Source organism: Nannizzia gypsea, genomic scaffold (assembly GCF_000150975.2).
Source record: "Nannizzia gypsea CBS 118893 supercont1.3 genomic scaffold, whole genome shotgun sequence".
NCBI lineage: Eukaryota > Fungi > Ascomycota > Eurotiomycetes > Onygenales > Arthrodermataceae > Nannizzia > Nannizzia gypsea.
The window spans coordinates 2,878,220-2,902,608 of record NW_003345199.1 but is presented as its reverse complement, the minus strand read 5'-3'; the positions used below and the strand labels follow the sequence as shown (position 1 = coordinate 2,902,608).

Genomic DNA, 24,389 nt, shown 5'->3' with positions numbered 1-24,389 from the left:
TGCTGCATCGCCTTGCCAGGTTTAAAATCCGCGCCTAAGAAAGCAAAGGAGAAAAAAAAAACAACCAACCTCGACTTCCTCGCCCATCGCCACGTCGCTCGCCCGCAGCAGCAGCAGACAAGCCAGAAGACGACCAGGACGCAGCTCAGCCTGAGCAGAACGACCGTCGGGCTCGCATCCTCAGCCTTCGTCTCGTCGCCGTCGCCGTCGCCCTTCTTCGCTCAGCCCGCCCGCGGGGACTTCTCGATGTTATCGGTGGCCTCGTCCTGACGGCTTCCCGCCACCGACTGCAAACAAACGACAGCGACAGTGAGAAACAGAAGAAACAGGAGAAGAAGAGATATAAAGAAAGAAAAAGAAAGCAGAAGCCGGCGAGGACGGTTGGACGTTGGTGAACTGGTTTCTGTGCAAGCCGGTTTCGACCTCGCCGTCGCTCTCGCTGCCCTGACGACCTGATAAACGCCCATCGCCATGTCGGCCGCAGCCCCCTCTACCACCACCTCTGCCCCTACATCTACGCCCGTCCGCACGCCGTCTTCCTACAGGAGCCCGCCAGCAGACGCCAGCTCGCCGGCCAGGACGCTGAGTGCCAGCGGACGCCCGCACCACCGCTCTTCTCACAGCCGCTCGGGCTCGCGGTCGTACTCTCAGGAGCCCAGCGCAGCAGCAGGACCGGCAGGAGGCCATTCTCGCACGTCCAGCAGCGCTCGACGGGACTACGACCAGCCTCAGCCTTCCGCTGCCGCTGCCGCTACTGCTGCTACTGCTACGGCCTCGTCTCGCCCTGGCACGACGGGGACAACAGGACGCAGCTCGTCGAAAGACAGGCCGCGGGAGACAACAGCCTCTGCCTACCGCCCAGACCCTTCTCGTGCCCACCGTCGGACTGCTTCACGGCCTACCAACGGAGACAACGGCGTCGACATGTCTCGAGCAAACCCAGCAGCGGCCGCAGCAGGAGATGCTGCTGCCACTGCTGCCCATGCAACCAACGGAGCTACGCTGGCTTCCGGGCCAAAGAGACGGACGACCATCACCACGCCCTCTGGACAGTGGGCACTTGGCAAAACCATCGGAGCAGGCAGCATGGGGAAGGTCAAGCTCGCAAAGAACCTCGAAACAGGCGAGCAGGTGTGTTTTACTTTTCTGTTTTATTGCTCTCGCTTATATTTCCGGATGCTAATCAATTGATAGGTTGCTGTGAAAATTATCCCTCGTCACACCAACGATGAGCAGCGTAGCACCCGAGAGAACGAACGGGCTGACCGTTCAAAGGAGATACGTACCGCCAGAGAGGCGGCCATTGTCACCCTCCTTAACCATCCGTACGTCTGCGGAATGCGGGATGTCGTGCGTACCAACTACCACTGGTACATGCTCTTTGAGTATGTCAACGGCGGCCAGATGCTCGACTATATCATCTCCCACGGCAAGCTCAAGGAGAAACAAGCCCGCAAGTTTGCTCGTCAGATTGCAAGCGCCTTAGACTACTGCCACCGCAACAACATCGTCCACCGAGATCTCAAGATAGAGAATATACTAATCAGCAAGACAGGTGATATCAAGATCATCGACTTTGGCCTCAGCAACCTCTTCTCTCCCAAGGGTCAGCTCAAGACCTTCTGCGGCAGTCTCTACTTTGCTGCTCCTGAATTGCTCCAGGCTCGCCAGTATACCGGACCGGAAGTCGATGTCTGGAGCTTTGGTATCGTCCTCTACGTCCTCGTCTGCGGAAAGGTCCCCTTTGACGACCAGAGCATGCCCCAGCTCCATGCTAAGATCAAGAAGGGCGTTGTCGAGTACCCCCCCGGTCTCTCTTCAGGTTAGTTGCCGTCTCTTCTTTATCTCCCGTTCGTTACTTTTGGAACTTGCTAACTGTGTAATAGACTGCCGTAATATCATTTCCCGCATGCTAGTCACTGACCCAAAACAGAGAGCCAGCCTGGCTGAAATCATGCAGCATCCCTGGATGACCAAGGGATACAGCGGTGTGCCAGAAAACTACCTCCCACAGCGTGAACCTCTAAAGCTTCCACTGGATCAGGAAGTAGTCAAAAAGATGACTGGGTTCGATTTTGGACCCCCTGAATTTATATCCTCCCAGCTCACCAAGATAGTTGAATCCGAGGAATACCAGCTTGCCATCCGAAGCAGTGCCAAAGAACAGCAGCAAAGCCAAAACGCTGCTAATGAGAAGCGACGAGGCGTCTTTGACTTCTATAAACGTCGCAACTCCATGAGCAAAGATAACCTGACCATTACCCCTTCGTTTGAAGCCATGCATTCCTTTGGTGACCCGTCCTGTGGTTTCCATCCTCTTATCTCGGTATACAACCTTGTTAAAGAGAAACAGGATAGAGAAAATCCCCAACTGCATCCTGGTGGCGCTCCCGGACCAGTAGACCCTTCGCTCAAGCAGTTAGATCTCCCTATGCCTGAAGCCGCTTATACTAACCAAAACGCCTTTGAAGTACCCGGAGAGAAGGATACCGGTGGAAGAGCCCGTCCGCGTGCCAGGACACATGGAGATGATGATATCACCGAGGGTGTCAAGAACCTGACAGTGTCCAAACCACCTGTTCACCAGGCAGCCTCGCCCACCATCATCACCCCAGCTGAAACTGCGCCGCCCAAGAAGGAGAGTGCCGCTGCCGGCCTGTTGAGACGCTTCAGCACCAGAAGGACCAAGGACAGAGGCCGCGAGGCGGAGAGAGAGAAATACCCGGCCCATCACGGCCCATCCGCCCACGCACACTTTGCCGAAGACCTTCTCGCCCCGAGAAAGAGCTTCAGCGTGCGGAGGTCAAGACGTGGAGAAGCCGCTCCAGGTAACCTGCACCCAAGTGGAAGCCATTCTCAGTATCCTGATATCCCTCACGGATCAAATTCGGGTCTCTCCCCTTCTCGGGCCAACAACAATTTCCTTGCAAGATCAACCAGTGTTAACTCTGGAGAAAATCGCATCCGGAGAAACAACAGGAGAGGTCCCGGGGGCTATCTTACTTCTCCACCAAACGAACTGGCAACCGGCTCAGACCAGTCTAACCTACACGTTCAGCGGACCAAGCCCAGCAGCGAACAGCCTACAGAGACCAAGAGTGCCTATCCTCCCCAATCTAGGACGAAATCACTAGGCCATGCGAGACATGAGAGCCACCAGGTCCGCCGCTCTCGTCGCGAAGAAGCAAGGGAAGCCCAAGTTCCAGAGGAGACAGACAACGAGCTTCTTGAAGGTGCAAACGCCGTGTCCGGCACTGGAGAAGATCTATCAAAGCCCGTCTACCTCAAAGGCTTATTCAGCGTCTCTACCACCAGCAGCAAGCCCCTACAGTTCATCCGTTCAGACATCATCCGTGTTCTCAAACAGCTGGGGGTCGAATACGTTGAGATCAAAGGCGGTTTCAGCTGCCGTCATGCCCCGAGCATTGACCTCAACCGTGTAGTCGACACGAACCCTCCAAGCCCAGAGAGACAAGGCCCCGTTTCAGGTCATCGTCGTAGGATCAGCTTTGCCGGACTCCGAGCCCACGCCACAGGCGAAGAGACTCAAGACTATAAACCATCTCCCCCAGCAAAGAGCTCGCGCCGCAGCACCCAACGACCCCCTGATCAAAGCTTTATCACTAACTCGGAGGGATCAGATGAATACGTTGCTCCCCGCGACAGCACTGCTGGCGGAGAACGCGTGGTAGGCGAAACAACTACCAAAGTCCAAACTGATACCGGCGCAAACCTCGTCCTGCGCTTTGAGATCGTCATCGTCAAAGTGCCCCTCTTCTCTCTACATGGTATCCAATTCAAGAAAGTATCCGGAGGGATGTGGCAGTATCGAGAAATGGCAAAGAAAATCCTAGATAACCTCAGGCTATAACGTCCTGCCTCCCTTTGCATCCACACGCCCACACACATTCCATGCCCATGTCCATGTCTATGTCCGACTACATTCCAGCGCATACACACGACTATTCCACCCATTCTCATCTTTACCTTTCTTCCCTGTTCAATATTATGAGAGCACATCTCAACCATCGGTGGGCCTTCTGTTTTTCCTCCCCTTCATCTGCTTTCCCCCCTTTTCCCTGTCTGTGTCTTATATGTTAATCGCGTCCAATCTCTTGCTCTGTTCCCCCCATATCGCCTATACGGCCTTAATACTCTGTTCTATAATTCAAGCAACCATCCATCCGTCCAACCATCCATCAAATTAACGCCTCACGTCATATTTCTTTTCGTCCCTTGTTTTCGTCCCATAATTTGTCCTCGTCCCTTTCTACACCTTCTTGCAGTTTCTCATACGTACGTATACATCCCATTCCTCACCCATATCCATATCCCTCTTACCCTGTCTCTTCAGCCCCTTCATCCTTTCGTCCGATACTCCCCCTGCCCGAACGTGGCTGGTACCTTACCTACGTACTCCTACTGCATTCACACCAGCAAGCATACAACACACCTCATCTTCGTGGAGTAGTAAACTGAGCTTTCCCCCTTTCCCTTGTCCTTTCCTGGCCATCTTTCTCCAGCAAAGTAAATATCTTTATTCTTCTTTGTTTTTCTTCTTCTTTTGGCGGGCTGAGAAATCTCCTCCCTGTCGAAATGTTTTAATTATCTATTTTATTCGTTGTATGGGTTCGTTGTCATGTAGATAATATGCAGTAAGTACATATCATATATAGTGTTGAGGCGTTTGCGGCGTATGCAGACAATTTGAAGGAAACCCTTATTTAGCTGTTCAAAATTGGTTGTACCGTCAAATAGCCGGCGGTAATTACATATGAAGTGTTATTAATTGGAGTATGGATGATTTGACCAAATTAGAATCAAGAGATATCAAACATCTAGATAATATGTGGATTGATTACTCATTCAGAACATATGAGGATACTCAATGTATTCAAATAACTACCTCTCAACTACCGGATAATACTCAAAAGGAAAGCCAAAAATATACTCCCCGCGGGCCTTGGACGGGATGAGGCAACTCCCATTTGACAGCCCATGTTGTAAGGGGTATAGGTATATACTGCCATGGCAATCCCGTCCCTCAGCCGAAACGCCATGTCTAACAACGCAACAAAAGGTTAAAAAAGAACATGAGACCGAACATAGCCTCAAAGGTAAAGCCCGGGGTATGGGGTGATAGGGTATATAGATACAACTGAACAATCGGTGCTAGGTAACGATGATAGGTGTGCGAATAGGAGAGGATGTGAGCGATCCAAAACGCACGAGCCGGAGAGAAAGCATATCGTGGCATGACATGTGTTGCTAAGATCCCTTGCCGGTTTCATACTTCAAGCCTGACCGGGAGATGACTGTGCCGAGGCCCTTATGAACCTCAGCCTGGAATGGTTCGTAAGGGATCTGCTCGCCATCAATGCTGATGTAGCCATCTTCCTGGTTCCTGGGAGTGATCCTGAATGCTGATATTTTTAGCGCATGCACATCAGGCAAGTCGAAAAGTTCTCCATCTTCCAAGGAGCCCAGCATTTGCACGGCAGTGAATCGGCTGATATCTCCCCTAATCATAATGACGTCTAAGAACCCATCGTTTGGAAGCGAGGCAGGGAAGAAGTTTGCGTCCTGAGCCATGAATGCCATGTTCCCTGAATAGAAGTTGCCGAGCTTATCGTGAGAGATTCTCATCCAATCGTCTGGGATGGGATCTGTTGCGAGACCGTATTTTAAAGGTGGCAGACCTCCTGACTCTGGGATCTCTTCGCGTGGCTCTGCATCTGATTTGTTCTGCACAACGGCATTGTAGTGCTCTTTGATGCGTTTCTTGTCGTCGATTTCAACCTTGAGTGCCACATCGCATGGATATACCGTGTTGCCGAACAACCTTACCAAGAATCCGAATGTGAAACGAGCAGGCCCCATCCACCGAAGGTTGTCAGTACCGAGATCAGAGTCTGCTATGATGCCGAATGCTTGGGAGAGGAAAGAGAGGGTTCGACGCTGCCCGTGGCTGATCGATACAAGGTCTAGGGGAGTGCGCAGGCCCTTTATGATGCAAAGGGCAGCCATGCTCGGCCCTGCCGTGCCGTTGAGGTTCCTGCTCATGGCGTTGCCAGAGCCGCAGGGAATGTGTGCAACGGCCAACTTCGCAAGGGCCTCTCCAGCATTCTCCTTTTTGCCTAGACCGTTGAATATCTCGAAGATCACGCCGTCTCCGGAAGCAGCCGCAATGACGTCCCATGCGTTAACATCGATCTTTTCGGCAATCTCCACGGCATGGCCAGAGTACTCGGTGATCTGTGTCTCAATAACACAGTTGGCTGCTTCAAATATCGGCTCGACTTCCTTATAGTAGATCTTGGACGCGTTTCCTTTTCCGCCAAAAGGGTTCACTAGCACTTTTATTCGCTTCTTTTTCTGTGCTTCTCCGTATGCCAGGTCCAGTAGCGAGGAGACCCATGCTTCGGCTTTAGACAGTTGCGTGCGTTCGATACTGTAGCAAACCGTGGCCAGGCCAACATCTTGCTTATTCCGTGGGTTGGCGTACTTGATATTGAGATGGTTGTTCGATATGTCTGCCCAAAGGATATTGAAGAAAGGAATAGATCGTGTCGTCCGCGCAACGCCTAGAAGGATGATGAGGAGTCAGACTTTTGTTGTAGAGAAGCTATCCGCTCGCCGCCTCGGTTGGGTGTTCAGATTCATACGTGGAGTAGATACCGCGCCGCAGCAACTTCGGCTAGATTTATTATCATGGCTATCGTCTGTAACAACACCAAGGCAAACGTTATTAAACTGATAAATTCCAAGGATATATAGAGTATATGGCAATGTATATGGCAAAATAGAAGAAATTTAGGGAGTAATAGCCAGGGATATCCTTACCTTGAATAACGAGCGAGTCTGCGGCCAACGTCAACAACGCATTCACCCCAACTGGTAGAACTGATGCTTCGTCCCGAGGAGCCTCCATCTCTGCGTCTTCTCGTCTGCCAACGTCTGCAGAATCTGAAAAAAAGCGGCCGAATGTCATGGCTTAAGTTCTGCAGAGTCCAGCTAGGTGCATTGCCGAAGCGTCCGACGGCGATTAAAAGATGTGGAGGAGGCGCCGTAAATGAGGCCCACAGTGGTCTCTACAGCCGTCAATGGCTGTTCCAGCCTTCTCGCAAGCCAACAGTAACTCCGTAAAGTCTTGTATGTATATATGTGTGATATTCGGGATGGCCTCAGGGGGTTGCGTCGAAGTGTCACGATGCGATTGTCAGCAGGCGTTTCGAATCATCTGCCGAGGTTGAAAGTCACTACGCATGCGAGGCCGTAGATTCTACGCATTCAGCGATGGCTACACCTCACACCCTATGCGACCATATCCTCGAACTGGGAGTAGAAGATAACCCGGTATGGGTTTGGCTTCTAAGTCGATACGACTATTTAAAGAACAAGATAACTTCTACGGCTTTTTTTACTCGATGGGAAAGAGTGAAGAAGTTACCGGTCACATGATGATTTCTTCCTTTCGTCTATTCCTTTGCTTTGGTTGATGCGAATCATTTGAACAAGAAGCATTAAACAGTGTGGATGGACTTTGAAGGCCTGGTTGCTTGTGCGGTGTCAGCTATAGTTACTGTATATCACTCGGTCTGTTTTTTATCCTTTGAAGGTCAATTTTAAGGGGTGCGGAAGACATAGTTATTCAATTGCGGACTTGCCCATTATAAAACTACAAATGTTGCTTATAGGGAGAACGCAATGACAATAATAAATCAAACAACAGAAGCTGCCCTTTGACATCGTAGCTTACATGCTATAGATAAACCACCCAGGGTTCTTCGAGTATATTATTGAGCCTCCGGTCACAATTCCAGACACCTCGTATTCAGGATCCAAGCATTCTTGAGCCGTGTTCTAATATGTTTTTCTACTAGGTAAATCATGAAACAGCCGCCTTGACATAGTAAGGGATACGATGTCGGAAAAGCGGGACTGTTTGTTGGTGTTTGAGTGAAGGGCGTGGTTATCGACGCATTGGCATCTTGCCAACAATAACCCAAGCGTGAAGTGTGCTTCAAGTGTTGCCGTATTAGCCTTGCTATGGAAGGACTTCGTATGGATCACAGAACTGTCTATCTGAAAAACACGTAGGGAGCTATTCAGTCTTGGAATCGAAGTAAGAGGTCTCGCCAGAGTTGGGAATCCAACCTTTTTACTCTGTACTGCTACCTCATCCATCCACACCTTTTTCTGGAGAGCCTTCTCTAGGAAGAATCCCGACATCTTATGTATGGTCCGTGTTGGGGATTGCCGTAATTCAACTCCATCAAGCGCATATTGCATACCGTGCCGCAATACTCCGCATCTCTTTCCGCTTTACCGGAGCTTAGGCCAGAAGTTGTTCGACGACGCCGTGTCTAACACGGGATCAATATATTACTAGTACTCGGGGTATGGCATTTTGACAGCCGTCCTTAGGGCTGAAGGAGACTAGGATAGCCCAAAACTTGTCCATTGAGAAGTCGATACCGGGGTATAAGGGCTGGATATTATGATGGGCGGCATATTTGTACTCGAACACTGCTGTTAGGCCGCCCATCTTGACAGTTCTTCCTTTTTGTCATCCTTGTAAGCGAGCCACGCTATAGCATTCAATTTGAATCTTAGCCAGCCATCACCGCTCTATACGAGCCAGTAACTAGGGGTGCCGTCTGCCCATCCTGGCTTCTCACTTGGAATAAGCTACATGCTCCGTACTGGCCCAGCAAGTCCATTCATCGCAGCCCCTCTCATCCCCTCCATCTCTCTCTCCATCTTTTGTCGTCATCTTCGTCCTCTGAGCCGCCGGGTTTTGTTTGTTTCAGCAAGAAGAAAGCATCGATGACTAAGCAATGACTAAGTGGATCTGACACCGAAGGAAATCCGAGAATCAACGACATCGCAACGACGTCAACGTCGACAACGACCGGAAGAGCAACGCTCGGCTATGACAGGCAACGGTGTTGGTCCGTATAGTTAGGTTGACTATATGGAGACCTGGTCTCCTTCTTTTGGCGATGGTTTTTTCGTCTGTGTGATGTGATGATACCCACTAGGCAAGTCTTCGAGAAGCTGCCGTTTGCCGCCACTGTGGGACTAAGCACAAACGGAGTACTCCGAGCTTGTCTCAAGCTAGAGGGCTTTCGCTTGTGGCGGACAAGAGCCTAGCGAACTACCACTGCCCATAGAGCTTCAAAGGCTACCGTGACACAGGGCTCTCGTGTCATCCCGTGGCAAGCTGTCCGCTTCTCGGACAACGGCCCAATCCAGGTCCACCACCGCAAGGAATCCAACCACAGCAAGAATCTAGACAGAAGAACGGTTCATTCTGTAACTGTAGCCAGTGGATACGCTACCCTTGCGCCTAGCCCCTGGAAATCGAGATTCGAGATGATTCGCACAGCGGTATGGGTGCTTCAAGCTCCATCCTTGTGCCTGGGACACAAGCGTTGGTCCATTTTAATTAACTGGATCTGAAGGTGATTGCTGATGCACGCCAGGGCGCTTCCATAGTTAAACTACAATAAAGTCAGTTATATTGACCGGGATTCCCCAAAAAATTCCTGCACCTCGTAGTCATGCATATATATCTACATCTGGCGTTGCAGAGTGCTTGCCTGACTCGTTCAGAGAACTACCTCGTCGCTGGATATGTGCCTTGAAGAATACCTGCGAGTATGGAAGTTGTTAACTGGAGTGTGCCCACCCGCCTTCCCCTCGCCTTGCAAGTAGAAGAGGTTTTACTCGCGCGCAAAATCGGCCGCAATGCGTTGCTGGTACGTTTTCACTATATACCTTTATACTTGACTCGGCTACCTTTCTCTCTCAGAGAATGTCGTACTAACTAGGCTGTTTTGCAGATATCTGTCTGGACTCTTTTTGGCGTCACCACTTTGCTACTCCTATTACGTTTTGCGATCAGACTACGCGTTCATCGGCAGCTTTTTTGGGATGATATACTTGCAGGTCTTGCCTATGTCTTCCTACTAGGCCATAATATTCTCGCTACCCTGGCAACACCGACGATTTACTTGCTACTTGATCTATTTCAGAATAAGCATGGGTTCATGCAGCCAGATCTCCTACAGAGAATTGACCTGATGGTAAAACTGGTTCTATCCAGCAACTTTCTCTTCAGGATATGCATATACCTCGTCAAGGCCAGTTTACTTGCCTTGCTTTGGAGGCTCTTTAACTGTCTACCCAACTTCCGCAGGGCATGGCTAGCTATTATTGTTGTCACCATTATTGGATTTGCTCTCTCCATGATTCTTCCCCCTGTTGCATGCTCGAATTTTACTGCACGTGAGTTTACCAGCATGCCATCTCCAAGTGCGCCCATCCACTAACTTCTGTCTCAGTTGGCTGTATCTCCCCCAGGCAGATAAAGCTATCTGCCATTGACATCTACGTCAGCACCGTTTTTGATGTAATCACAGATGTTCTTAGTAAGTTACAGCATTTTCACATCTTATGCGTGCGACCCCTCACTAACGATGAATGGTAACAGTTGTGTCTCTCCCCGTGGCCTTTATCCTCAAATCTTCTCTCCCCATGCCCCAGAAAACAGGACTGGTCGGCCTCTTCTTGCTCGGACTCGCCGTCGTCATCATATCCATCCTCCGCACTATTGAAACAGATGGTAAATCTAAATTATCACCTCCATCATGGCTCCTCTTCTGGAGTTCAATGGAAGCCACCATTGCAGTGATGGTGTCATGCTTTGCTTCCTACAAATCCCTCTTCACCTCACGATCACGGACTTCCAACTACCATCCACACGGACACACCGCATCTGTCATCGCCTCTACTCCGGCTAATATTCGGAAAGCCAGGATGCTGAACGGAAGTGATTCGCGAGAAGAAATTATCCATCGCACCGAATTTGAAGTCAGTTACGAGATGGCACCCGCCAACTCAAACAGCCATGCCGGCCATACTAGCCCCTATTTTAATCCCCCAAAATAAGACGTTACTAGACGTGATTCGGAGAAAAGGAGACAAGAGCACTATCGGTTTTCGTCTTGCGAGTGTTGCAGCACTCGTGTTTCTTATATGGGTTTCTATGTGGCGTACAATGGATACGGTGTGGGGTTGGCGTTATGGACAGTTCCGCCATGACCTGTCCAGAGCCTGTTGTCGATCGGATATCTAGAGGTCGAAGAGCATACATAGAAGAGCTTGTGCAAACGCCCGCTGGAAACTGGGAGGCAGAAGGTTTTAAAATTATACTGACGGTTTTTAATGTCCATTAACGAGTTTCCTTTTCCTGTCATAAAATATAACTAGTTCACTAATTACATAGAGATGCGGAATTACTGACAAAGGTCCTAATCGCCTTAAGCGATTTTCATCGGCAAACATTTACAATTATAACGAAGAAAAACTAATCATAGAGCGTTTTCCGTTCCCCTTTTGCCTCTTTCTGTAAGGTCCCCGAAGCACTCGATTTGCTTGTGAACTGTGTCACAGAGAAGCCAGAAGCTTTGCCTCATGTTACGTAAATCTCGGTCTAACTTTGGCCTATTTTTAGGGGGGCTCGTATAGATTTTAGTAGGTATGAAGAAGTAACGGACGCGCCCAAGCGCATGGGACAGAGATACCATCGATAAGGAGAAGATAAAAGGAGAAGGTAAAAGGAGAAGAAGAAGATACGGAATTCATTACCATCCACGGGAACAAGTAGAATAGAAACAGAAGAACAAGCGGTGAAACGGGCGGTTAATATAGATAGGCCCATGGCTAGGAAGAATAGTATATCTACCTTTTTTTCATCAGCATCAAAATGAACAAAACAGATTATCATGAATGATTAAACGGAGTTAGCCTTTATGCCCTTTAGAGAACCCAAACTAAGCGCCAACCCTTGAGATCGACTCCTTATTCGCATGAAGCCTGTGATGGGGCCATCGTCGCCTTCTTTCTCGATGCTCAAGTTTGCAAGAGCGTCCTCGCCTACGGTGAAAAGAGAGTTAGTTCAACCTTTGGTTCTTGAGGGGCCGACGGAGTGGATGCCTAAAGTAGCGTGGCGTGGGATGGATGGTTTGTAATGGCATGATGCGATGTGGCGTGGGATGGGGATAAGGATAATATGGGGAAGAAACTTACCGAAGACGCTCCTTGCGTAGAGATTTGCGCTTAGGAACTGGCAGTCTCCCTCTAGGGAAGCTTCAGGAGTAAGGCAGCTCATGTTGGTGCGGTCCATGAGTTGCTGGAGGAAGGCTCTCAGGCTCTTGGCCTTGGAGTGGATGTTAACTTTGTTCTCCCATTCGAATTCGGTCCACATTGTTCGGAACTGGGTTTCAGTGCAGTGAGCAGGCTGTATGTAATCCATGATATCGGCCTTGATGTCATTCAGAATAACTACATGGGTCTCGGTGGAATTTGAGCCATCATATATCACGTTGCCAAATATCACGCCGGTGTCGGTTGAGGAGACCTTGATGGTAGCTTGGACATTTAGGAAATCGTGTGGTCCGAGGTTCTGGGTGGTAGGTCGCTCAACGACCTTGAGGTCTCCAAGTGTAGCGAATTCGACGGAGAGGTTCTGAAGGGTTTCTGTAGTTTGGTTGACGAGCAGGACATCAAGGACAATATCGAATTGGTGGACTTTGACGTATGCCTCTGCGTAAACCGCATCGGAATACCCGGTAAGCTGCACGACTCTGCTGAGTTTGGAGGTGAGGTCTTCAAGCGTCGAGTCGCCACCGGTGGCTTTGGCAAGGTCCAGCTCGATCTCCTCTGCACCCTCTTCAGACTTCTTTGCTAGCTGTCGAATGGGTATGGCATCGTCCACTTGAACGGCTGTCTTAGCTTTCTCAACGGCTTCCTTAGCAGCACGCTTTTTCTCATCCACCTGAACCATGGCACGGAAGGCCTGTCTAGTGTCTTCTAGGAAAATAGACTCAAGTTCCTTCCGCTGAGCAGACTCGGCCAATGATCGGACGCATGACATGATTCTGTCAACGGAGTCTTCATCAATGGACGCCTTGGCAAAATGCGACTGGCCAACACGAATGATCGAAATCATGATCAACATGGCTTCGGCGCGCAAGGCATTAGTCCGAGCAACATCCTGTGAAAGCTCGGAATGGCGCATCACAAGCTTCGTCAGTGTCGATGACAGGACTGTCGCAAGGTAGTAGTCTCCATCGAGAATGAGCTGCCTGAGCGGTGGCTTCTGCGCTGCCTTGACAGCTGCTAGCTTGGCAGCAGCGGCGGATTCACTGGTTAGAGCGGACTCCTGTGCGTATGTACCGTCCGCCAGAACTTTGGGCCCGGTGGTTGACTTGGCGTGTCCATTGACAGAGTCCTGACCCGCTTCACCAGCATCGGGGCCTTCATCAAGCAGCCGTTGCTCCGAGGCGAGGATGGGGATCTCTCCCAAGCTGGCTCGTATACGCTTCCAGGCTTCTCTGATATCACTTGCTTCGAGCGAGTATTCACCCACGACCCAAAGGACGCCACGATACACTTTTCCGGCGCGGACTTCATCCAAAGTGGAAACCAGTCGCTCGACAATGGATGGTCTGAGTTTAGGGAACTTCTCAACGACCTCCTTGACGAAGCTTATGACATCAACAGCAGAGCTGTTGTTGAAGTCGGCAATAAAGTCCATGAGAAGGTCGACGACACTGGCAGCAATCTCGGAGAACTTGATGGCGCATTGATGGATGGACTGAATGAGGAGTTGTCGGTATTCATTGTTCTGCAGGTAACCGTTAGTTATGCTGATGATACTTGCTATGATATTGGATAGCGAGATGTCTGACCTTCTCATACTGTTCGTCAACAGTTTTTGCAAGCTCTTTCTTAAGCAGGAGAACGATCTCCTCGACATTCCGGCTGGAGACCATCTCAAGGGCAATGAACAAGGCCTTGCGTCGAACATCGATGTCAGGGCTGGAGAGAACACGCAGGATCTCCATGGTGAGGTCATCGAGAACACCCTCATTGCGCTTCATAAGCTGGTAGACACGCTCTAGCACAATGAGCTTGACGTTGTTGTCAGCCTCCTTGATGCATAGCTCGATCAACTTTGCAGCTGCGGCCTTGACAGCAACAGGATTTGACGTCAGTGCAGTAAGTGAGGTAGCTGCCTCATATACAACTGTGCTCGTGCTTGCGTCCAAAAGATCGAAAATCAACCGAAGATATCTCGCCTATTAGTATGTATCAAATTAGCCACATGTTAAGTGCCAACTGGAGCAATACCAAACCCACCTTGTTCTGGGTATTCTGCACAGCATCCTTTCTTATGAACTCTAGCTCGACCAGCTGAAGCAGCTCGTCCGCATTGGCTACGCCGTCAAATGTCGAGCTCAGATATACCAAGGCACTCTCATGGCTGATGCTGATCAATGCAGCAAAAGCGTTGCGTTTACATGTGGGATCTGTCTCTGTCTCTAGGAAGGTCTGCAGCAGGTCTGCGGCGTCCGGAATAAGGGATTCGGAGTGCTGGAATATGGAAGCAATTGCCCATACTGCGTTCTTCCGTACGTATGCATGTCTGTAGCGGAGACACTGGCGTGCAGAGGAGAGCAGCGGTTCTAGTAGTTCTGGCTCTCTAAGCTTGCATAGGAATCGAAGCGTGTTTCCTCGAATGTACTCATTGGGATGCTGCAGGTCGTTCCGGATGCCGTTACTATAGTCATAACACCGCATTAGCCCTTATGAATGACATCTACTTACGGGATTGAGTATAAGTATATAGGTGTCATCACCTACCAGACCAGAATCATCTCCTGCTTCAGCTTGCCATTGGCGTCGAGCTTGGGGCAGATTTCGTAGTAGAAATAGAGTAGTTTCTTGAGAGGTTTTGATTTCGACGGCATGACGAAGCGGATAATGTGCATGAGCAGCTGTGGCATCGGGTCTCCGTTGAGCATCATGATGAGGATGATCCTCATGGTCTCCATCTTGGTCTCATCTGTGCCCTTTTCCAGCTGCGTCTTCAGCTCCTGGACGGTAGGCTGGTCCGCCGAGTTGTCCTGGTGCACCAGCGTGTACGAGTGGTCCAGATACGAAGCCATTGTGCCGTCCTCTCGTCCCTCGTCCTGCGTCTGGTGGTGGAAGCTCTAGGTTGTATAGTGTATAGGGGGGTGTTCGGTGGTGTTGTGAGAAGCGGCCCAGGGAGTTCAAGGAAGATCAGAGTAGCGTCCGCATGCCTCGCCTTGCAGCCGGCGGAGAGAAGTGTGTCCTGGAGTTTGTCGGCACTGTATTCAGCGTATCGCCGTCGAGCTGTCTTCTTCTTCCTTTCTTCTGCTTCTGCGTCTGCTGTTTCTCTGCTTCGTCGTCTTCGTCTCGTCGACTTTGTCCACTCTGGCCAGTATTTGCGCGGCCCGCCAAATGTGTGGATGACTAAGCATGGCCATCACTTGTGACTTTTTGCGCAGAAGAAGACGAAGAAACACAGCGAGAAGAAGAAGAAGACAGGAAGAAGCAGACAAGAAGGAGAGAGCGCAGGTCAAGATGCCGGGCGATAACGAGACCTTCTATCTGCGATACTAGTAAGGACTATCCTATCTCTGAGCCCAGGTTCTCCCTCCAGCTGCTGACGGCGCCAGCTCGGGACACTCTGGGCGGTTCGGACATGAGTTTCTAGGTGAGCAGCCGCGTTCTTCTCTTTTGATAGACGGGAATACAGGCTGACAGAGCGCAGAATTCGACTTCAAGTCCCTTGGAGACGGCCGCAGTGCCTCTGCCCGCTATGCGAACAACTCGAACTACCGCAATGACTCCCTCATCCGCAAAGAAAGTACGTCATATACCTAGTTACATCTCCCGCTCCTCTATGTGTATGAATGCGGCGGGCAGAAGGGCTAAAGAAGAGAACTACTACAGTGTGCGTCAGCTCGCTGCTGATACAGGAGATCAAACGAATCATCAAAGAGAGCGAGATTCTCAAGTACGTCGGGCATTGACTGCTGCTGCTTCCGCCTGCTGCAACCGCCACTGCTAACCCTCTGGCTGCGCTCATCAAATAGGGAAGACGACTCGAAATGGCCGCAGAAAAACAAAGACGGACGACAGGAGCTTGAGATTCGACTGGGAAACGAACACATATCCTTCGAGGTGCGCCGCTCTTCTTCTTTTGCTGCTTCATGCTGCATCAATTATATAATGCAGTGCTAGCGGGCTGCCGGGGCTAACTTATGCGTGCAGACAGCGAAGATAGGCTCGCTCGTCGATGTCACCGAATCGGCGGATCCAGAAGGCCTGCGAGTCTTCTACTATCTCGTACAGGACCTGAAGGCACTCGTCTTCTCCCTAATATCCCTACACTTCAAGGTATGTATATTCCATGCCAACCCCTGTCTCCCCGAAGCTGTCGTCAACCCACGTCACCACCACCATCACCACCATAGCCATGAGCTGTCACTGACCACGGCCCCCTAGATCAAACCCATTTAAAACAAGGCATTCACCCGGCGCAGAGGGACTTGCTGCTGTTGTATGTGATGACATGAATAAAAAACACTGTCTGGAGTTCGGCCGGCCTCTATCTTCTGTCTTTTAGCTGCTGTTAATGAATGAATACTTATACTTCCTCGCCCTCCGACCCTGGTCTATAACTCCCCGTATCATAGTAGCTTTATATAGCTCCAGCACTCACTGTAGAGGCCTTTCGCCATCCTGGCCCTCCCCTTCCCTTCCCCGCGATCGCATGACCCCCTTTGCTCGCTCCGGTGGCGCTGCGCTGCTCGACTCGACGGCCTCCTTGGCCCTGCAAGTGCGTTGACTCGACCCCAAAAGCAAAGAAAAAGAAACCTTCCTGCGCCCAAAACTACTTGTCTTCTTCTCCTTGTCTTCCTTTGCTGCTCATTCTCAACACTCCAGAACACATACACAATCTGACCATCTCTCTGTGTGTGTGCGTTTGTATAGTTGCTGCGTCTCTGCTACACAGCCTGCGCTCCCTACCTGCGTCTGCCGGCCCAATCGATCCTATGTCCTGCCGTTAAAGCCGTCTCCATGCCAACCCACAGTGACATCAGCGCCCATACGCAAGTCCCAGCTGCTTCGACCGCGCCCACACGACCAACTTGCCCGCCGGATAGCGACAGGATAACCTCCTGGATAGAGTCTGCAGAAGGAAGAATTGACGCTGCGGCCGACGATGGCTCGCTGACCGCGCAGACTTCACCAGCTGCAACGGCCGAGGGCCTTGGTTCTGACTCGGCTATGACAACCGATGAAGCTTCATCTCCGCAGCAGCAGCAGCACGAGCAGCCTCAGGGATCCGGACCTGCGACGGGTAGTGACAGCGCTGCTACTGCTGCTGCTGCCTCTGCCGTACCGTCCTCAGGAGCTGACGACATGGGTGCTGGCGCTGGCGTGGTCGAGTCCCTGGCCACTGCCGAAGAAGTGCGCTCTCCTGTGTCTGACACGACCGCCATCACCGACGACTACGATGAGACCGACGAGCCGATGACGCCCACGACGAGCGTCTCTGCTGCCACCGAGATCAAGGACGAGCAGCGGGAGCCTGCTGCTCCAGCCGTCCCGGACATCCTGGCCACTCACCGGACTGCCATGAGCTTTCAGTACTCCGATGCCAGAGTAAGTCACACATGCCTCAAAAGGTCAATGGAAATTAACTGACGATGATTTACCCGGCCAGCTCGTGCCGGACCACTCTTCCTCGTACTTTAGAGGCGGCAGCAGGTTTACGGGTACTCAGCAGTCTGACCAGCAGATCTACACCGTCGACGTGGAGATCAAGAATGTCGACATGTCTGAATCCTACCTCTGCGGATACCTCAAGATCAAAGGTACCGCCTCGCCAATTGGCATTACTACTGTTACGATTGTTACTTGCGCAAGCACAGCATCTTACTGATAGTCTGACAGGCCTGACGCCGGATCACCCGACTCTAACAACTTTCTTCGAAGGCGAGATCATTGGCACCAAACACTCCTTCCAGACTCGCCATGAGGACTGGGGCGCCACCGAAAAGACCGATATGCACCACTGGTCCCGGTTCCCAGCATGGCGGCCTCTATCTCGACTGGCCAAGCAGCCAGACTTCACCTTCAAGGACTACGCCCAGCGAGAGAACATCTTTATGCGGTGGAAGGAAGCCTTCCTTGTGCCCGACCACCGTGTCAAGACCATCTCCGGCGCCAGCTTCGAAGGGTTCTACTACATCTGCTTCAACCAGGTCCAGGGTACCATCAGTGGCATCTACTTCCATGCGAAGAGCGAAAAGTAGGTCTCACCGCCCGTTCACAAGCAGAGTACCTGATCAAACAAAAAAGAGCGAAAAAAAAAGAAAATCATACTAACACAGCTTTCTATAGATACCAACAGCTTGAGCTCAAGCCCGTGGAGAACTACGGATGCTGCGCGGCCGTCGAATTTCGATGAACCATCCACACACAAGTCCCATTTCCTCAACGAACCCAATCGATCTCCCACCGTTTCGATTTAGGCTGTCCTTGGTTGCCCAAGTGGCCTTGAACGAGCCCGTCGATCGCGTCCAAGCTTATATAAACCCGCATGCCATATGTATCCTCTGTCCTCCCATCGCCAAAAACAAAAGAATATGGCAAACCGGCCTGGCCAAGGGACGATCTTCACTTTCTGTGGCGTCCTTGTCCTCGCCTCCTTCCCTCCACCTTTCCGTGTTGTTTTTCTCTCCGTGGCTTACATCGACCCAACCAACCTTCTCGCCGAATCACGACATCAAAACTCATCCCGAACCCGTCACAAAAACCCTCGTATCCTCCTGCATGAAGTATGAAGTCGTTATGCATCCTCTTATCTGTTGACCACACCATTGGACCTGTTTTTGACTCCCCTTCGCTTGCATCTTCCGGTTTTTCCTTCTTTTGATTCGGAGTTTACGTCCAACTCCCGCCTCTTCTTCATTTCGAGTTGATTCTTATTTTCATCTAACGGCTAGCTTGGGGGTCTCTTCTCTGCTTTCTCGTCGCTTCACTTCACTTCCTGCTTGGTGTTCTCGGCGTTTTATCTTCGGCTTCTCCTACATTCTACCTATCATCTTTACTCTATATCTGCTTTATTACTTCAAACTGACCACCACCCCTGTCTTGTCTTGATACATTGCAATCAGGCCACCGTTCTATCGACCGACTGACTGCTTATACTCTTACTGACCCATGAACCTCCTTGATTATCCCAAGCTATAGGATAAATTAGCCTTTTGAAGTTATCATCTTCCTCCACGTCAGCCATTTGATCATCTTTCTCTCTTTCTACTAATTGATATCCATCCCTCTTCTTCATTCTTTTTTCAACCCCTTGTCTTTTTCAGTCTCTTCCTTGTCTATCTCTTTTAATCAAGAAAATGATCTCCTCCCTCTCTCAGCTCTACCAAAAATCAAACGTCAATCAATGAATGAAGAAGACCTACCAACCATCCATCCAATCAAATTGCTTCCTCTCAAATGGCTGCTGCTCCACCCCTGAACCTCAACCCGAGCTCGCACCCGAACTGAACCCGCTCTACGAGACAAAAAAAGAGCAAAAAAGAAAGCCCAACGCGGGGCTCGAACCCGCAGCCTTGTGATGGCAAACTGTTATAAACTTGCTATAAGAGAATAAGAGTCACACGCTCTACCGATTGAGCTAGCCAGGCTTGATGGAGGCTCTGGCGCTCTCGTCGCTTAATGAGCCGCAGGGACACACACACTGTAGACTCTGACGGCCTTATCGGCTTCAGACTAGGCTATAACTACGTACTAGAGATGCTGATGGCGGGTGTAAACCGTAGTTGGCATGAATTGTTTTATGTCCGTGGAGATTTTTATATTGAAAAGGCTGAATGTGCGATTTTTTTTCCATGGGGCACGTGAGCATAAACGCGAGCTGCAGGTTTTCTTGCAGGGATGAAGGTTTTATCGCGAGTCGTTTGAGATGCTGCATCTTGACTCTATCAATTGTTTCTCTGGTGTCTGGCATCAGCAACGTCTGGTTAATGTACATGTAAATAGCTACATGTATGTGTAAAGGCGTTGCTACAACGTTGTGGCAAGATCAAGCGTCAGGTACTGAATAACCGCCATTCGGTTCCGACGTCACTCACGCACAACCTACACCAAGTCGCATGATATCACTTTTACTCTACCTCTTCACTGTATACTGTGATAGCACCGTCACCGCCCTATCAACCAAGGTAGCAAATCCAAGATAGCAATTTCATAGTCAACAGACGGAGCAGCATGTCTGCCGGCAAGCCATCCTCAGCCAGCCCATCACCAGGTGATACCAAACCACCTAACAAAAGCCCAGAGGATCAACCCTCTAACCGTCGACCACTGATAATATGCGGACCGTCCGGAGTCGGTAAAGGAACACTCTGCCAAAAGCTAGTCTCTTCCCATCCAGACTCCTTCGCCCTCAGCGTGTCCCACACAACCCGGAAACCACGAGCCAACGAAGTCGAAGGGATAAACTACTTCTTCGTACAACCAGAGCAGTTCGCGTCTCTCATCTCACAGAACGGTTTCGTGGAACACACAACCTTCAACGGCCAGAGTTACGGGACCAGTAAGCGGACTATCTCGGACCTAGCGGGGAAGGGGTACGTCGTTATACTTGAGATAGATGTGAAGGGAGTTGAGCGGATAAAGGCCGATTCTAGTATTGATGCGCGGTATGTTTTCATTCAACCTCCTAGCCTTGAGGTGCTGGAGAGTCGGCTCAGGGAACGTGGGACGGAAAGTGAAGTAGATATACGGAGGAGGTTGAATAAGGCGAGTGTCGAGCTTGGGTATGTGGATTTTCCGGGGTTTTTCGATAAGGTTATTGTCAATGATGATTTGGACAGGGCGTACGAGGAGCTCGTTGGGTTCGTATACTCGTAGCGTCTGGCCTGGTGTTGGTTACTCACGTCAATCAATCAGTCTGGGGAATGCTCAAATCACAGGATTAACTATATCAGACTTTTCATAGCAGATATATGAATTATATTTCGTTATTCTAGGCTCTTTTTATTATCGGATATAAGTATAAAACGATTAGTAGCACATAATTAATTAAAGTCAGAGCTTAACTTGGAACTTTGGGTGCGTCCGGATGTACTCCCCGTACTTAAGTAAAAAGAACGCGGCAGGCGACAGAGACAAAGCGATGAATGCTAACAGGCTATTCCCCCAGCCAAGTCCAAGCCTTTTAAACAGAGGCGGCCCAGCGAGCGGCAAGACTGCTCCAAATAACGACCTGACGACTGTATTAGTTGCAAGCGCGCTAGCAGCGTAGATACCGAACGTATCAATAAGGTATATCTGTATTGGCAGGAATGCACACATAGTACCAATGCCAATAAAGGCTGTACCAATGATAGGTACTATCCAGTGTACCTGCTTCTCAGCTGTCCAGCCATACCAGATAAGGCCGATGGGGATAAGGAATGCGCTGATCACCAGGGGTGGGAGGCGGTATTCAGGCTTCATCACGCCTGTCATATTCGACTTCTTCCTAACATACAGGTCAGAAGAGTATCCAACGCTGAATTGACCAACAACAAAACCGGTTCCTAGACCCAGGTATGCAAGACCTGCCTCTCCGGAGTTAAAATTATAGTGATCCTTGAAGACGAAGGTAAAGGTCGTGAACATGAAATATAAGTAGCTGTAAATGATTGACATATGGATCGCAAGGACCAAGACAATCGGCGATAGTATCAGCATTTTAGTTGGACGAATGATTGCCTGTTTGAAGAGATAGCCTGCGGAAAGACCTTTATCGAACTTTGACTTATATTCTGGATTTCCCGTTTGTTTGCGAAGACATGCACATTTCCTTGCGAGGAGGGTAGGCGCATACGTTTCTCTTAAAATTGCGACTGATGCTAATATTGAAACACCAGTCTTGAAGTCAGTTAGTTAGGATAGTTATAGCATTGAGGGTTTTAAAGCTTTTCACGTACCATAATTGCTGTAAACCAAAATGTCCAACGCCATCCGATTGTTTCATTCATGTATCCCCCTATAACAGGGCCGATAACGGGCCCAAGTAAAGGTCCCATTGCCCAAATACTCAGGGCCCTTCCACGCTCTGTGGGAACCATAAGATCAGAAATCAGTCCTCCGCCGAGAGTCAGCGGAGGACAGGCAGAGATCCCTTGCATTAAACGGAAAAAGATAAACATCCCGATGTTAGTACTCACTGCACAAGCAATCGAGAAGACGAGAAAGAAGACATTCGAAAGCTGTATGATGGGCAGACGCCCGTAGAGCTCACTAAGTGGCGCCAGGAACAAGGGGCCAACACAGAAGCCGAGGATATAGATCGAAACGACGAAAGAAGCCAGTGAATTATTAGTGACTCCAAATTCTTGTAGAAGTGCTGGAACTCCAGGCGCGAGAATAGTTGATCCATAAGAACTGCAAATAGACTTAGCTGTGCATACACATGAGGGTCAGCCTGGGGCAGCTTAACTTACGTGACAAACGTAATGTACGCTACAAGAATGATGTTCAGCCACTTTTTAGTCTTTGTCCAGTTGAGTGGGTTCTGGGGATCGTCCGGTCCATCCCAGTCGACCAGCAGTAGTTCAGCCTTTTGGGAGACCGGCACTGCCTCAATGTTTGTGTTGTCAAGCTCTAACGGCGCTTCCGGGGCGACAGCATCCTTCGTGCTTGAACACAACTCTACCGGGCGAGTGTCCATTGCGGTCTCTGCTGCGCCCATGGTGGGAAATTGCGCATGAGGTGAAATGCAATTGAGACGTGGGTTTTACCTCCACCATCCAGAAGAACTGTACAATATAATATGTAGATCTCCATACCTGCTGCACCGGAGTTACTGGACTCCAATCCATTGAGTATTGAAGCCCTTGTAGGGTAACGGAGATAACCATCCGGAGATAACAAGATATTTGCGGAAATAGCTTCATTGCTAAGACCGACTCTGACAAGCGCCAAACTTCCAATGAGATCAAGGTATCCTTGGTGTGCACGGAGTTATTTACTGATGGAAATACCCCGGGTTCTACAGGGAGATATAGGGACCCGCCTGAACCCTGAAATCTGGGTTGAAATTTATATCTTAGCCCCGGAAAACTCCAAAGTGCCGCGAATGGATGCAGCCCGAAGCCCTTGCCATAGCCAATAAACTACCAAGGAAAGGATTGCATAACAGGCTTTTTGGGGCCCTCCCATTTGGCAGCATGCCCCACAAAAGGCTTGGGTCTCCAAATCATCAGTCAATATGCCGGTCCGAACTACCGCTGGATGCGCGTCGGTCTCATGGGTATAATTATAGAAATATGCATTTTAGTACTTTCAACAAGCTAGAACAGTTGTGCTGCATTGCAGTGATAGAGCTGATGGCTACCGAAGCCAGGAGTGCGCGGGTGAGTATGTGTCTATCCTGAGAATGGATGGTAGCAGCCGGTTGGAGGACAAAGTTAAGAATTATAGGCAAGCCTGAGGGTGATAAGAAGCAGCAGCCATCTGCCCTAGACAATGGGTAGCAAATAGAACGGATCTGAGGGTATCCTGGAGTCGTATCTAAGTCCTCCGTACGGAGTACTCAATGAAACATCATGGAGGGAAATGGATTTAGGTTCTAGTCATGATGTGGCCCGTGCATCTGTCGCATGTTGTTCGGAAACGGAGTAACTATAATACGGGAGCCGTGTTCACTGTTACATAATCAATACTGTCTTGGCAGGGACGACATCCGAAGCTTGAAAGCATCAACAACATCAGGCCAAGCGCGTTGCTCTTTTATACATAATAATGTCATACGTGAGTTGATACTCTTTAACCTATTATATATCTATTTGCTAACGGCCTCCCAGTACTTAAGCAAGCCTGTTCCTCAATTTTACTACTTGGCAATAAAAAACCCCAATTCACAAGGGGCTGCAAGCAACAACTTCTGGGTTCATGTCCTACCACTCTATTTTACGCAGGATAGGTTGTGTGGATTAGAGCTGGAACAGCGGCCACTGACGGAAGTCACCAGAAACCGAGTCGATATTACAATTTTAAGCGTCAGAATTGGCGTGAATAACGTCTTCTCCAAGAGGGTAGTCTTTATTAATGGATTGTCCTGGGACGACGTTGCCGACCAGCTACTTGAATATCTGAAAGTAGTGCATGTAGAGCAAGATTACTCGGGGATACTCTACGGTATATGTGCCGTAGGCAGCTACGTGCGCTTTTATTCCTACAATTCTGAGCAGCAAACACTGGAGGATTACCGTGATATATTCGCCGAAAAGAGCCTTGAACTTATGGATAATGAACAGGAAATTGATACCATTTTAACTGATCTTGCAAACAAGACATGTGAGGGGAATAAGACCTAAGAAAATATGTATATGCGCCTGCCATTTATTCTCTTCCCACTGAGTGACGAGGGTCTATAATATTTCAACGGTCTTCTTCCCGACAATTTTCGAAGCCATGGCACCCACTAACTA

At 49.9% G+C, this 24,389-nt stretch overlaps 10 protein-coding genes and 1 non-coding gene across 11 annotated transcripts; 6 read left to right on the top strand and 5 right to left on the bottom strand.

Moving 5' to 3' along the window:
* Window positions 1-471: 471 nt before the first annotated feature.
* MGYG_04523 (CAMK/CAMKL/KIN1 protein kinase) lies at window positions 472-3,871 on the top strand (the record flags this gene model as incomplete). The annotated part of the gene is made up of 3 exons (XM_003174298.1): window positions 472-1,131; window positions 1,195-1,822; window positions 1,887-3,871. The coding sequence occupies 3 exons, from the start codon at window positions 472-474 to the stop codon at window positions 3,869-3,871; spliced, it is 3,273 nt and encodes a 1,090-aa protein (XP_003174346.1).
* A 1,397-nt stretch (window positions 3,872-5,268) lies between these two features.
* On the bottom strand, window positions 5,269-6,991 carry MGYG_04522 (sphingoid long chain base kinase 4; the record flags this gene model as incomplete). Its single annotated transcript, XM_003174297.1, has 2 exons — window positions 5,269-6,584; window positions 6,844-6,991. 2 exons carry the CDS (start codon window positions 6,989-6,991, stop codon window positions 5,269-5,271), a joined length of 1,464 nt encoding a protein of 487 aa, XP_003174345.1.
* A 764-nt stretch (window positions 6,992-7,755) lies between these two features.
* On the bottom strand, window positions 7,756-8,232 carry MGYG_09048 (hypothetical protein; the record flags this gene model as incomplete). Its single annotated transcript, XM_003174296.1, has 2 exons — window positions 7,756-7,863; window positions 8,158-8,232. The coding sequence occupies 2 exons, from the start codon at window positions 8,230-8,232 to the stop codon at window positions 7,756-7,758; spliced, it is 183 nt and encodes a 60-aa protein (XP_003174344.1).
* A 1,433-nt stretch (window positions 8,233-9,665) lies between these two features.
* Window positions 9,666-10,956, top strand: MGYG_04521 (hypothetical protein; the record flags this gene model as incomplete). The annotated part of the gene is made up of 4 exons (XM_003174295.1): window positions 9,666-9,764; window positions 9,849-10,293; window positions 10,350-10,436; window positions 10,499-10,956. 4 exons carry the CDS (start codon window positions 9,666-9,668, stop codon window positions 10,954-10,956), a joined length of 1,089 nt encoding a protein of 362 aa, XP_003174343.1.
* Window positions 10,957-11,800: 844 nt separating this feature from the next.
* MGYG_04520 (coatomer subunit beta) lies at window positions 11,801-15,020 on the bottom strand (the record flags this gene model as incomplete). The annotated part of the gene is made up of 5 exons (XM_003174294.1): window positions 11,801-11,943; window positions 12,097-13,696; window positions 13,761-14,150; window positions 14,212-14,632; window positions 14,716-15,020. The coding sequence occupies 5 exons, from the start codon at window positions 15,018-15,020 to the stop codon at window positions 11,801-11,803; spliced, it is 2,859 nt and encodes a 952-aa protein (XP_003174342.1).
* Window positions 15,021-15,459: 439 nt separating this feature from the next.
* Window positions 15,460-16,401, top strand: MGYG_04519 (mago nashi domain-containing protein; the record flags this gene model as incomplete). The annotated part of the gene is made up of 7 exons (XM_003174293.1): window positions 15,460-15,497; window positions 15,555-15,592; window positions 15,650-15,745; window positions 15,832-15,895; window positions 15,975-16,062; window positions 16,153-16,278; window positions 16,387-16,401. The coding sequence occupies 7 exons, from the start codon at window positions 15,460-15,462 to the stop codon at window positions 16,399-16,401; spliced, it is 465 nt and encodes a 154-aa protein (XP_003174341.1).
* Window positions 16,402-16,962: 561 nt separating this feature from the next.
* On the top strand, window positions 16,963-18,358 carry MGYG_04518 (vacuolar import and degradation protein 24; the record flags this gene model as incomplete). Its single annotated transcript, XM_003174292.1, has 4 exons — window positions 16,963-17,550; window positions 17,612-17,762; window positions 17,842-18,199; window positions 18,292-18,358. 4 exons carry the CDS (start codon window positions 16,963-16,965, stop codon window positions 18,356-18,358), a joined length of 1,164 nt encoding a protein of 387 aa, XP_003174340.1.
* Window positions 18,359-19,488: 1,130 nt separating this feature from the next.
* Window positions 19,489-19,592, bottom strand: MGYG_10546. Its single transcript has one exon. It is a non-coding gene; the product is annotated as a tRNA-Lys (tRNA).
* A 583-nt stretch (window positions 19,593-20,175) lies between these two features.
* MGYG_04517 (guanylate kinase) lies at window positions 20,176-20,820 on the top strand (the record flags this gene model as incomplete). Its single annotated transcript, XM_003174291.1, has 1 exon — window positions 20,176-20,820. The coding sequence occupies one exon, from the start codon at window positions 20,176-20,178 to the stop codon at window positions 20,818-20,820; it is 645 nt and encodes a 214-aa protein (XP_003174339.1).
* A 177-nt stretch (window positions 20,821-20,997) lies between these two features.
* Window positions 20,998-22,648, bottom strand: MGYG_04516 (fluconazole resistance protein 1; the record flags this gene model as incomplete). The annotated part of the gene is made up of 3 exons (XM_003174290.1): window positions 20,998-21,825; window positions 21,885-22,341; window positions 22,401-22,648. The coding sequence occupies 3 exons, from the start codon at window positions 22,646-22,648 to the stop codon at window positions 20,998-21,000; spliced, it is 1,533 nt and encodes a 510-aa protein (XP_003174338.1).
* A 1,052-nt stretch (window positions 22,649-23,700) lies between these two features.
* MGYG_04515 (hypothetical protein) lies at window positions 23,701-24,275 on the top strand (the record flags this gene model as incomplete). Its single annotated transcript, XM_003174289.1, has 2 exons — window positions 23,701-23,709; window positions 23,763-24,275. The coding sequence occupies 2 exons, from the start codon at window positions 23,701-23,703 to the stop codon at window positions 24,273-24,275; spliced, it is 522 nt and encodes a 173-aa protein (XP_003174337.1).
* Window positions 24,276-24,389: the final 114 nt, after the last annotated feature.